Genomic DNA, 11508 nt, shown 5'->3' with positions numbered 1-11508 from the left:
AGTCGGCTCACCGGCGGTCGCGCACGACACGGCACTCACACACGGCACGGCATAGAGGGCGGCCGCGCAGAGTCGCAGCGAGGGCGTTACTAGGGGTGTGTCGAGTGTGGTCAAAGGCGAAGGTGTCTACGATTTCCCGGCGCTTTATGTGTTCGATATCCAGTCTTTGTCTTTAGGAGGTCTGTGACATGTGGCCCACAGGGAGGACCTCTCATTTCTCGACGCTTGGATTGTCTGGGAACAACTTGATCTGCCATCTGTAGGCTGCAGCAGATGTGTTAGATGTCGTCACGCGGAAAACTCTGGGTTCTCAGCGCGTCCGGATATGCCTGCGCACGATCTGATCTTCCGGTTGTAGCGAGTGTGTTGGCAGTGACTGACGGAGAGGGAGTTGGGTTTTTTTCTTCACTTCGTGAACCTGTTCGCGGGTGTGCGAACCCTTTTGGCCCCGGGTAATGCCCTCACTAGGCCGAGTCGTGGCTCTTTATCTGTAACCTGAAGGGTGTATGCTGTGTTTCACGTTTGCGAGAGGTGGAACCTGAACTGCCACGAACTACGGCCTCACCACGGGAACCGACGTGTCCCCCTGCTGTTAGAGAAACTAACAAGAGAGAGAGGATCTCGTGGACCACCTGTGGCTGAATCAATCACCGGCTGTACGTCACAGGTAGGAAGGGGTAACGCTAACCTGCTGATCGACTTCTACGTGCTTAGACAAAGTATTCACATGAAAGCATGCTAGCCCTAACCTGTGACACCCCGCCTGTGTGCCTTGTGATACTCTCCCCCGCACGCCATGGCCTTGCAGTCGCGGACAAAGAACCGCTCCTTGTAAGCTTCTTGGCAAACGCGAACGCCGTCTCACATTTGTGCATCCAGTAAGGCGGCCATCCGCGAAGTCCGGCAGGGTTGTCCCAGTTCCGCAAAATTACCGCCTCCTGCTATCTATCTGCATCGAGCTCCCGCTGTCATCGGCGCCTCGTGTCCTTCCTTCATCAGCAGCCGCCGGGAGTCCGGGTTGCAACGACATCTGGACAGTGGTCAATACGAAAGTTCCAGCTCGGGGGGGAACACCCATGTCTCACGTTACGCCCACCTACACAAAGCCACCCCTCAGCTACACTGCTAACACACTGCAGTTCGGCTTGCCGTCTGTTACCAGCTGAACGGCCACTCAAGTTTCTGAGCGCTTTGGAGGCCTGTTAAAAATTTCGAAAGCTTAAGACTTTCGGCCCGTTCAGAGGAAACAGAGAAATCAGTAGCAGTCCCGCAAACTCTTGCAAAACTGTGTAGTCACGGTTACGTACGGGACCCCGGACAACAGAAGGAATACAGGCTCCGAGGAATAGCCCCCCTGCCACATAAATCTGCTCTCCACCAGTCGTACATTCACAACACAGCAACCCTGCGGGACCGAGTCCACTGATGTAAACAGAACACGCCAACTTTCTGCTTCTGTCCCCGCTCGAATCCCCCGTCCAAAGCTCAACCCCGAGCTCAGCCAGCCTCGCCGTCCATTGTGCAACTGGTTGCTTTAGCAAGCAAACTCCTCGTCCGCATAGAGGCGCCTCCACAAGTACTTGACGCTCTCGTACGAGCCTGTGCGAGTAGAGTCCAAAAAACAACAGACAAGGTTACAACCTGGGGAAAGGGTAAACGTGCCCCGCCGGTCCGAGCCATCCTCTAGCGTACTAGCTCGATGACGGACAAGACGCCGGCGAACTGTGCCCCGGACGCCAACGCCATCAGACGCGACCTGCTTCCAAGCAGCCACAGTTGCGGCTCCGAGGAAAGACGCATACATCAGAAAACCCTTTGGCCGGGCTCGTCCTATCTAATTCACCGCGAGAAGAGCCTCTGCTCTAAGGCTGCAAGCGGACGTGGACCACTTCCGTATCTTGATCGCGGTGACCTCCTTTAGGCGTTCCGGCACATAACCGAGCTTGCTTCCCCGAAGAGTTAACACCGAGGACGTCAACCCTAACGTCATCAGTACTACCGCCGTGCAGCCCGCTGCTCTTACGCCTAGCCCGACCCGAGTCGTGACTTAGGCGGACTGTTTTGCTGCCTTGGACACGGAAGTCAAGAAAAGAAATTTACTTACCCCAGCAAATGCCTGTCGCCGGTGCACTCAGGGCAATCCTCGTTGACGTCCCCTGTGCGCAACAAACCGTCAGCCGACCGCAATGAAGAAACTAAGCTCTCCACGCGGATAAAGCTCTCTACACAACATGGGAAGCGCCAAGTGTGACGCCGCTGAGAGTCCTGCCAGTTGCGCTTGCAACAAGCGGGTGACTCAATGAATGGTTGGTTCCATAGCCGGAGCCGGTGCGGGAGTGCAACGGAATGCTGATTCGTTACCAGAGGCACGTGACACATACAAGCGCCTCTACACCACATGTTGGCTGTGGCTCCAGCGTGCGTATCAATTACAACGCCCCTGCTAAGGCTCCGCCAAAACTTCGGCAGAAGATACTTTCCTATCCGCTACTACCACAGAAGCACACTCCGACACAACCCGTACTGGAGTGCACCGAAATACGTCAATGACTCCACTCCGAGGCAGACGGTCTACCTTGGATGCCTGCTAGCCAACACGAAGCAGCGCATACACAAGACAGTAATGAATGGCGACTCACTTTCCAAAAGCCCCGCGCGCCTTCTTCGCGAAGAATCGTCCGAACGGCATCAGCAATCGACTGGATCGCACACGAAACGCACGTGATACAGTACGCGATACGCGTGCCGTAGCCGCACCAGTGAAGCTCGATCGAAGAGAGACCATTTCCCTGGACTAGTGTCAATCTCTCACCAATGCCGGTGAAGACTACGAAGGGACAAAGAGTTGGGTGCTTTGGAATCCGTGCCACAGCAGACGATCTCAAGCAAACACATTTTTTTTACATGTACAGAAGGAATCAGCCGACAGCTGTTCTAGAAAAGGGGAAACGATGCCACACGGGAACATACTGAGTCGAACAGTGCCAGGCGTTCCATACACGATCTACTTCGGTGCAAGCGACTCTCAACCCCCTGTCCAAACGTGCCCACAATACACACGCCTGTCCGGCGGGCCGGAGCCCGAGTTGCAGAACCAAACCGTTCTCCTCTTGCAGGCTTGCGGAGAAACTCCTGGCTGTCCAGACTGGCCGGACAAAAGTCGCATGGAAGCCTTGACTTACTAGAAACACGAGCACATATCCTTACCGTGTACTTGCGGCTAACGCGGGGAAAGAAGTGACCCTTGACAACGTGAGGCCTGTTGCTCAAGGAAGGTTGGACGGTAAGTTCTCGAGCAATTGCCTCCTGCTGCGATTGCGCGCACAATAACACACTGAGGAGACAAACTTTAGACAAACTGACTGACCTCTGACGTGTTGCCGCGACGTCTGCAGAACGTCCGGTCGCGAAACCGGATACCTTCGCGAGAGTTCCCGCTTCTCTTTTCTAAGCCGTACAGAGTTAATTCATGAGACTATAGAAAGAATACAGACGCGAAGTCACAATTGGAGGTCTCCGCCGTTTTTTTTCGGTGCTAAAAGGTTCTTGCGTCTGTTTTTGTCTTTGCATCGGCCCCGAGGTCAATAGAACTATAAAACCCCAGATATCCCCGCATACGACCCACCAGAGGAAGAGCTATCGACTGAGCAAGACGACCGAGGAGAACACACGCACTTACACGCTGGAGAAAACAATCCTGCGTCTGCAATCGAGTCTTGATGACGTCAAGAGGATTTGAGATCAAGCCCGCCACTCCGCCGCTGACAGCTGAAAACAGCAAGTCCACCGAGCGCGCACAACTACGCGCAAACTGATTCGCCACCGATGTACAGTCCCACAGACGAGAAAGAGGCCACACTTACAGATCAGTCTACACAATCCATGCGCGCGCAGCCGTTAGTCCTATCGAGCGCGGGAGAACGGACTGGCAAACTGTTTTGGACTCAACCGTGCCAAGACCCTTCTTTGATACCCTCGTGAGGTGCCTGGCACCGACTAGCCAATTACCGCCTGAAGCACAGGCCCAAAGCACGCACGAGTTTGGTTCTCAGCACAGCACAATGAGAAATCGTACACTAGCAAATGCACAGCATCGCTTCAAAACAATGGACTCCTGGAAAAGAAAGGCACACGAAGGCTTTTCTCCGATAAAGCTTGTGCTGCTTGGAGGGTCCCGCACCGTCATCCTCTCAGCATCAGCGCAGGTGCGCGTCCACAACATCTAGGCATGAAGCACTGGCAGCAAACCTAAAAGCAGGGCAGGGGAAAGAATTACCTGCGCAGAAAAAGTACAGTGGCAAACCATTCCTTGATTCCGTCGCACTGAGGGAGTGACGGGGTCTATGCAGGAACTGTTTCAGCCATTCGTTCATGCAGACTAGGGTAGCACCGTAGGGAAGATTTAGAAGCATCGTCGCTGGTAGACTCCTGCACAGGGCTGTGATCCCTTCTTGCTGGACAACAGTTCGAAGACAGTCCAGAGGACTCCTGCCACAACATAGGATACACGACGTCGACCACAGTTGGGCGCGCTACACTACAGCATGAAGATGATGCTAGAAGCTGTCACCTACAGACAGGACAACCAGAGAGCAAGTGCCTGACATGGGAGAGTGCACCTTTAGAGGATCCATCAGTCCATACCGTCGGCGACGGCAACGAAAACAGCATCAATGGCTGCTCCGCAGAAAAACACTGTGCCCCCGCTACCCCAGATTTACGCCGGAGCACTTCGAGAACACGCTCCGCTAGACAGGTAGCGTCCACACACACCGACGTATCTTCAATAAGAAACGGCAAAGCGCAGGACCGCCCATACAGTATCTGGATTGTACATTGCCTGGACTGCAGTTGGCAGTCGGAGAAATAAGCACCTCATCCAGCAAGCCGATGCTTTCACTCACGGACTGCACAGCACCTGCTTCAAGCCTTCGCGGCCTTACCTGTAGCAACCCAGCTGCAACCTTTGCTTTATGACGTCCATAGGTGTCAGAACAACATCGTGTGTGACTGTCGCGGCGCCCCCGCATATGAGAGATTCCACAGGAGACAGCTGCGCTTCTTCGGCCCTGATTGGTGACTCGGCTGACCCACTCCCTTCTGGCCCACTCACAGAGAACCGTCCGTGGCTAGTCAAATTACTTCGGACGTCACACGAGTCAGACCCTTGTAAGATGCTACCTCCCGGAGTGCCAGACAACTGACTCGTCCGCTGTTGTGTGACTGAGGCCGAATCATCCCCTGATACCATGCCATTCTGACCGGGCGGATCTCGTGGGGCCGTCACTGATTCCTCCCGTCGGCGAAGACGCGATGACGCGCCACCCGCCCCATCACATGCGAGCATTCCTACCTTCTCTCTTCTCTCCAGGAAAAACTCCTTAGTACCCTCATAGGAGAGGAAGTAAAGGGCGTGTGCAGGAATGCACCCTGAAGCGACAGCAGACGCCCCACGGTAGAACCGACTTACTCCTCCCTCTCGGTAAAGAGACTGCGCTGCAGCAAGAAGAGATGTCCGACCCGCAATTGTACTTCTGCTACCCACGGTGCTGTTGTCAAGATGACTGAAGGTGGTTGATGTGCAGCGGTAAGCTCGGCAAATGGCCTCAGAGCCGCACGCACGATGGGGACTACCTTTCAAAGTGCCCATCAGCCCTGAGTGGTACAGTACGCCAAGCCCCCCTTCAGAAGAAACGGGTCGGAGACTGCACCTGACCGGCCTCCGAAAACCACCAGTCTGGTCCGAAGACAAGGCAACGAGACAAGGAGAAGACAAGCCTGTCTGGAAAAAGTGGGATCGAAAACCATGGAAGCGGTGACCAAAAGGAGATCCCGGCGCCAGATCCCGTTCCAATGCTTGGGCTAGCAGTGCCACCGAGAACGCACGTTGCGAATGTCCCGCGACTAGTCTCCCGCGTGAAACAAGTGCAGGAGCCGGACCACTTCCAACCCTGGCTGCTGGCAAAGGCTCCGCCAACGCCTCTGTCGCAGCAGCCCCTCTCCTGTGGAAAGGAAGTGGATGTGGAGACGAGCAGGAAGTAGGAAGAACGCCTGAGACACGCTTGAGAGGAACAGGAACACCGGCGCCGCTGAAGTGCGCACTCGAAACTCTGTTCAGTCGTGGCGAAGAACGTCGGGAAGCCGAGCCCCTAGTGGGCGCGACGGCATTAAAAGCAGACCACGTGTTCGTAGGCCCTCCGGCTCGCCTCCAGGACGAGGCGTGAAGACGGGGTACCAACAGTGTCGCAGAAGTGCCGGGACTCCGCACTCCAGTCTTCAAACAGTGCCGCACAGCCTCTCCGCGTGTTTCAACACTCCCCGGCAAGCGGCCCAAGAAGGATTCACGGGCTTTCGAAGACCTCGCCTGCCCAGACGGTGGAATGTCAGCTTTTTCTGAGCGTGTCTCTGCTAATGGTAAAGTTGCAGGAGGCGTGCTACCGGGACCGCGCGGCGAAGAAGCGACCGAGGCAGGAGAGAACGTGGATCGGAAAGAATGGAGAGAACTCTCCGTGGACAACCGGCCTGGGGCAACCGCCGCTAAGGGGCACGGACGGATGTAGTGGCCGTGCAGAGGACAGGAATGACATAAAGGGTTCTGCGCGGTCGGGTGGCCCGCGGGTGACACCACAGACGATCGACCCCCTAGCACGGTCGCAGAGGATTCGGCGCCAAGACGTCTAAACGGCCGACCAGAAGATTTGTACACAACGTCAGGCTCCGTACCCGCAACGTCCGCTAACGCCTGAATGCGTGTCTTCAGAGTATCTATCGGGTACATAGTCAGGTGTTCCATCAAGCCTGCTACGCTGCCCGCAGCCGCATGCAATGCCAAAGGCCAATCTCCTCGCCATTCCTCCCAGTCCAGATCCCGCTCTACACTTCGGTCCTCTACTGTACGATCCCTACCTCTTCCCTTGGCGTTCCTGTTGTCGTCTGTCTCCCCCATGGGGCCCTGGCCGCCACCGCTGCTGTACACATTGCTGCTCTCTCCCCCGTGGATAGGACACTGGAAGACACGTTTGCCGACCCCACCAACGGTAGAGGCCCCCGAAGGAGGTGCGGCACCACTTGACGGGGCTTGAAGACCAGCTTCCGCAGCCGCTGGCCTTGTGGAAACTGTCGCTCGGGTAGCAGGAGGTGAGGCCCAGGCCGTAATGAATTGTGAAGTATCTGCGGACACCTGGGTTACTGCCGGGTCCATCGTGAAAATAGTGGACGAGAACTAGACACAAGAAACGATAGCAAGCGACCGAGACCAGAACAGTTTATTTCCCCCGCCGCGCAGAGGAATGGAGCACAATCTCCCAGTCACTCACTCCATGTCGCGTGCCTGGAGCCTTGTCTCCACTCGGGCAACTCGGCGTGCTTCTTCGCTACATCGACAGTCACAAGTCAAGGCACACGATCCGCGAATCCACGCCGAAGTCCGACCCGACTCTCCCGGGCTGTGACCCGCACACTGATTCACACGAAGTGATTGCTCGTCTCTATCTTGAATCAAAAAGGCAAGCAGTTAGCGAGGCCAGTGAGGAATCCAAGCTCTGTCAAAAGAAGAGACAGCTTTTACTGCCAACGCACCAGCGCACAGGCCGACTACGCACACCGCAGAAAAAGGGTCTTGCTGACATCTTTGGCACACACATGACGATGGTCCACGTCAAAAAGTCCTCCTGGCGAGCTCAGGCCTCTCTGGAACGTACGACAGTTCAGCGCTACAGAGTGGCTCGGAGACCGCTACCTTTGTCGCCGAGACGAGCAAAAATCTAAACAAGTTCTCCGAGTACTCGCTCTTCAACACACAAGAAATCTTTGATCTCCACTAACACGAAAAATCGCACCTGCAGTCCGCATTCAGCACGCAAGCGGACCCCCAAGGGGAGAAAGCCCGAGCCACTGTCCCTCCATTTAAACTGTGGACGTGAGTGCTGACAATTATTCCCAAAGCTGCCGGCGAAAAACCCCAAAGACTCTCCACCTCGCAAAGGTCGCTATAGCTTTGAACTGCGAGCAAAAACCCTCTCTTGCTACTGCTCGGCATTACCATGCACATCGGAATACGTTGCTGGAAATAGCCGTTACCGCTACCGCCACCACCTCAGCCACTGCAACATCGCGCAGCCCCAACTACGCGTTTAAGTCGAGTGCTGTAGGTCGATTGATCGCGCCGCCGCGGCCCGCAAAATCGCTCAGTTCGTGCCGGGAGACAGCCCACCCCATGCCGCCGTGACTGCCTCACTAAAATAAAACGAAAGCAGCAATTTCTTAGCGGATGTGTCGTACTCAGCTTCAGTGAGATCCCCTCCACCCAACTATAGCAGACGCTGGGAAAGCCGCCCGTCTGATGTCTCAGTGACACCAACCCTGCAAGCACTGCGAAACTCTGCCAACTCCAAAGCACCCGGCTGCTTTCACGGGCCCGGTATCTATTACGTTTGGTCGCGCGGGGGTCTCTGGTCCGCCCTGGGGGCCCTTGCCTCACGCGGAAACTCACTCAGCGTAAAGTGCGCTCCGTCCGAGTTGAGTGCCTACCAGTGGCCCGCCTAGGGTCACGCCGGCGTTTGAAATTACGTGCGTACGTCCTCGTCCTTTTTGCTTTCGAATTCACTACCCACAAGGAATGCGTCAGTGCAACGCAAGCTAGGGGTCGTTTGGATCCCCTATTTAAACTCTACGGCGGCTGCACGTCAATCCAGCACTATCTTCTCGCGGACTGCGGCTGCATTTTGATTCTTAGCTACTCTGTAAGGGTATACTTGTGAACAACGGTTCCACAGCGTGCTACTGGCCGTTGCGACAGTGTACTACCGTCGTACGAAATGAGAAAATCAATCCTATTACCGACGTACTTGCGGGGCTCCAAGGTCTTGCCCTGGACACTCCTAAGCCTCAACGAGAACCGGAACGTAGATCTGACAGCTCCTGTAAGAGCCTTTTGTTTCGCAGCGGTCACACGCAACGCGCGCCAAACGTCAATCCACACCTTTTTCCTCGGTAAGGCATGCCTAGCTGCCCTTCAACTTGAGAAAAAGCGAGCACGTAGGCGCACGTGAACATACCAAACAAATCCCTTCACAGCCGACTACACACTCGCGGCGTTCGCGAACATCCATTCCTTCCAGATACACCAGCACCCATGAGTCTCCCCAAGGACCACTCCATAGGACCGTCAACGCATCTGCCGAAATTTTTTAAAAAACCAATCATCGGAACTCCGGCGTCAAAGCACATAAGAGCGAGTAAGCTTTTTTTCTAGCGCACAGCTCCAAGTTCCCGTGAGCAGTGAAGCAATGTTGCCCCGACTCCAAACGAGAGTTCCGGACCACGGAGGAGAGCTTCCATTGTCCTCCTTCCACGCCATCTCCATCAACGAGAGCTAAACAAGCAGCTGGCACAGAACAGTGCCACCTACACCTTTACTAGCGAGTCCGCTTCAACGACACCCCCTGAGAGCAGTAACAGGAAACCAGTAAGAAACTCAGCCACCCTATAGTGAGACAAACTGAAACCATGCGAACAGATAACCAGTCAACACCCGACCTGTACTCACCTGCAGCAGTCACCCCCTCAACAACCGCCTCCGCATCCTCGTCAGATACTCCAACAGGAAGCTTAATGATAGTGACGCCGCTCTCACGCAGCACATCAACCTGGCCGCGAAGCTGATCGACCACTTTGTGATAGAGATCGAGTTCCGCAAATCGCTGCACAGACAACGTACCGAGAACAAGAAGACTCACTACCGGGCCAGGCGCCTTGAAAGCTGCACTCGAACATCCTGTACCATGCGAAACTCATGCCGGTCGCCGTACCCCTACAGCACCCGTACATGGGAAGGGCCGCCTGCACCGTCCAGTCAATTTCGAAAGACAGGTAGCTGCCGCCTTCTGCGGCCTTACTTTCTCAAAACCGCTGCTTTTTTGCACGTTGACCGTTGCCGTTTTGAGAAGCCGCTGGCGGCTCCGACGTGGAGAGCAATGACCTACTTGGCTAAAGGGCGGCGAGGCGCCCCAGTCGTCAGTAACCATCAGTGTCAGAAAAGCGCCGCGATTTGGAGCAGCAGAAGGATTCTGTTTTTCGTCCGCCTGTAACTGTTTCTCGGGCCCTGGCGAGTTCACACGGCATCCGACACAACGAGGAGATCTACACCCTGCCGCGTAGCCTACTCGGAGAAGAAGCCTTACACGGAGAGATGTAAAGACTGCACCCGGACCGCGAACGAGCCTCTGTGAGCAGACAGACTGACTTCCGCGACTTTCAAGCAACAGTCCCCTGTGCAGGGAAAGGCTGTGAGCTACACCTCTGCCCCTACAGCTTAGAAGAAAGGACGGAGAATTGCATGGGGCAGACCGGCACCCAACTGGAAAAACCTCAAACTACACGCTCGACCAAACCACTTGCACCCTTACCGAAATCGGTCCCAGGAGAGCTGCCCGTTAACCCCAACTCCCTTGCTGTCGCCCGCGCTTGCGCAACGATAGACGCCGCCGTAACATCTGGGGTAAGACGCGAGGAGGACTTCATCTTCGCAACTCCACGACCGGGTCCTGCCGCGCTGCCCAGCTGGCTTGCGAACAAGAAGGCCACTCCAAAGAGCGATGATGCGAGGAGAAGCCCGCATTTGTCCATGGCGGGAAAGAAGAGAGCACCCGAGCGGACCTGGACTTCGTTGCCTCCGCGCATGCAGGCAAAGAAAACAGGACGTACACGTGAGCCCTGCTTTCAGCTTCAAAAAAGAAGTCCGTCCTCGACAAGAGTGACCGCCTTCTTCCTCTGTCCAAGGCGAACAGCCGTATTAGCCGGTGGGCGCTGCGGCTAGCCGGGCGAGGAAGAAACAAAGCAAAACTGACAAGCAGCTGACCAGCGCGAAAGGCGCCTACGCCCACGGAAGTCCAGGAAAACTAGAAAAGCATTCCAGCTGCCTGGCCGCAGGGAGAAACCCTACATTACCGCGTAGGAAAGTGTGCATACCGCCTCCGAGCCGTGTATTTCATCAGTCCGGCGTCCCCAGCACGCCGTCCAGCGACGCGAACGCTTGCCTGCTTGTCTCGGCTGCCTGGACTGTAGCTGGGGAGATCGAAAGGGCAACGTGTTACGGTCGCCGGGCTCTCGAAGCCAAATCGATACTGAGGGTAATAGTCCAAATCCTGAGGAACTGAAGTTGTTATCACTATCTCCCTCCCGGAAACGGTGTTGCTCGCACTAACCGATGTGCACCCGAGGAAAAAGTTCCTTCGCTAGAGGTGTGTCCGTAGTTCGAGTGTGTGCCCCGCGGTCAGCACTACGTGGGAGCCGGGTGCTCGGATAGCCCTGTTAGTGCTCCTTGGAGCCGGGTGCTAGGATAGCCCTCTAGGGTGGGACGCAGTACGTAGTCCAGTAGTTGGCAATAGTCCGTAGTGTTGGTAGCCCATGATGTGCCCGCGAGGTACACAAGTTCCTCAGCGAGAAGTGTGTTTGTGAGTTAGGGTGCGTGCACTCCGGTTGGTACTCCTTGGGAGCCGGGTGCTGAGA

The 11508-nt window shown here is 55.7% G+C and overlaps 2 protein-coding genes across 2 annotated transcripts; both read right to left on the bottom strand.

The window, feature by feature from the left end:
* Positions 1–1458: 1458 nt before the first annotated feature.
* On the bottom strand, positions 1459–8201 carry CSUI_002880 (carrier superfamily protein). The gene is made up of 7 exons (XM_068063079.1): positions 4944–8201; positions 4277–4488; positions 3680–3768; positions 3208–3309; positions 2640–2699; positions 2105–2156; positions 1459–1599 (listed from the first exon to the last, which is right to left on the bottom strand). Exons 1-7 carry the CDS (start codon positions 7199–7201, stop codon positions 1535–1537), a joined length of 2838 nt encoding a protein of 945 aa, XP_067924946.1. The 5' UTR covers positions 7202–8201; the 3' UTR covers positions 1459–1534.
* A 751-nt stretch (positions 8202–8952) lies between these two features.
* CSUI_002879 (subtilisin sub1) lies at positions 8953–11236 on the bottom strand. Its single transcript, XM_068063078.1, has 4 exons — positions 10407–11236; positions 9984–10102; positions 9548–9701; positions 8953–9443 (listed from the first exon to the last, which is right to left on the bottom strand). Exons 1-4 carry the CDS (start codon positions 10678–10680, stop codon positions 9406–9408), a joined length of 585 nt encoding a protein of 194 aa, XP_067924945.1. The 5' UTR covers positions 10681–11236; the 3' UTR covers positions 8953–9405.
* Positions 11237–11508: the final 272 nt, after the last annotated feature.

The sequence above is a fragment of the Cystoisospora suis genome, assembly GCF_002600585.1.
Source record: "Cystoisospora suis strain Wien I chromosome Unknown contig_1227, whole genome shotgun sequence".
Classification (NCBI taxonomy): Eukaryota; Apicomplexa; class Conoidasida; order Eucoccidiorida; family Sarcocystidae; genus Cystoisospora; species Cystoisospora suis.
The sequence above is the reverse complement of the archived record's forward strand: the minus strand, read 5'-3'. Positions and strand labels throughout refer to the sequence as shown.

Coding starts and splice junctions, on each gene's coding strand:
- CSUI_002880 (XM_068063079.1), bottom strand. CDS start 7,201: ATGGACCCGGCAGTAACCCAGGTGTCCGCAGATACTTCACAATTCATT. Junction 4,489..4,943: donor TTGCAGCTGGGTTGCTACAG/GTAAGGCCGCGA, acceptor ATGTTGTGGCAG/GAGTCCTCTGGACTGTCTTC. Junction 3,310..3,679: donor AGGATTGTTTTCTCCAGCGT/GTAAGTGCGTGT, acceptor GCGCAATCGCAG/CAGGAGGCAATTGCTCGAGA.
- CSUI_002879 (XM_068063078.1), bottom strand. CDS start 10,680: ATGCGCGGAGGCAACGAAGTCCAGGTCCGCTCGGGTGCTCTCTTCTTT. Junction 10,103..10,406: donor CTCTCCTGGGACCGATTTCG/GTAAGGGTGCAA, acceptor TGAACTCGCCAG/GGCCCGAGAAACAGTTACAG. Junction 9,702..9,983: donor CCTCGCCGCCCTTTAGCCAA/GTAGGTCATTGC, acceptor TTGTCTGTGCAG/CGATTTGCGGAACTCGATCT.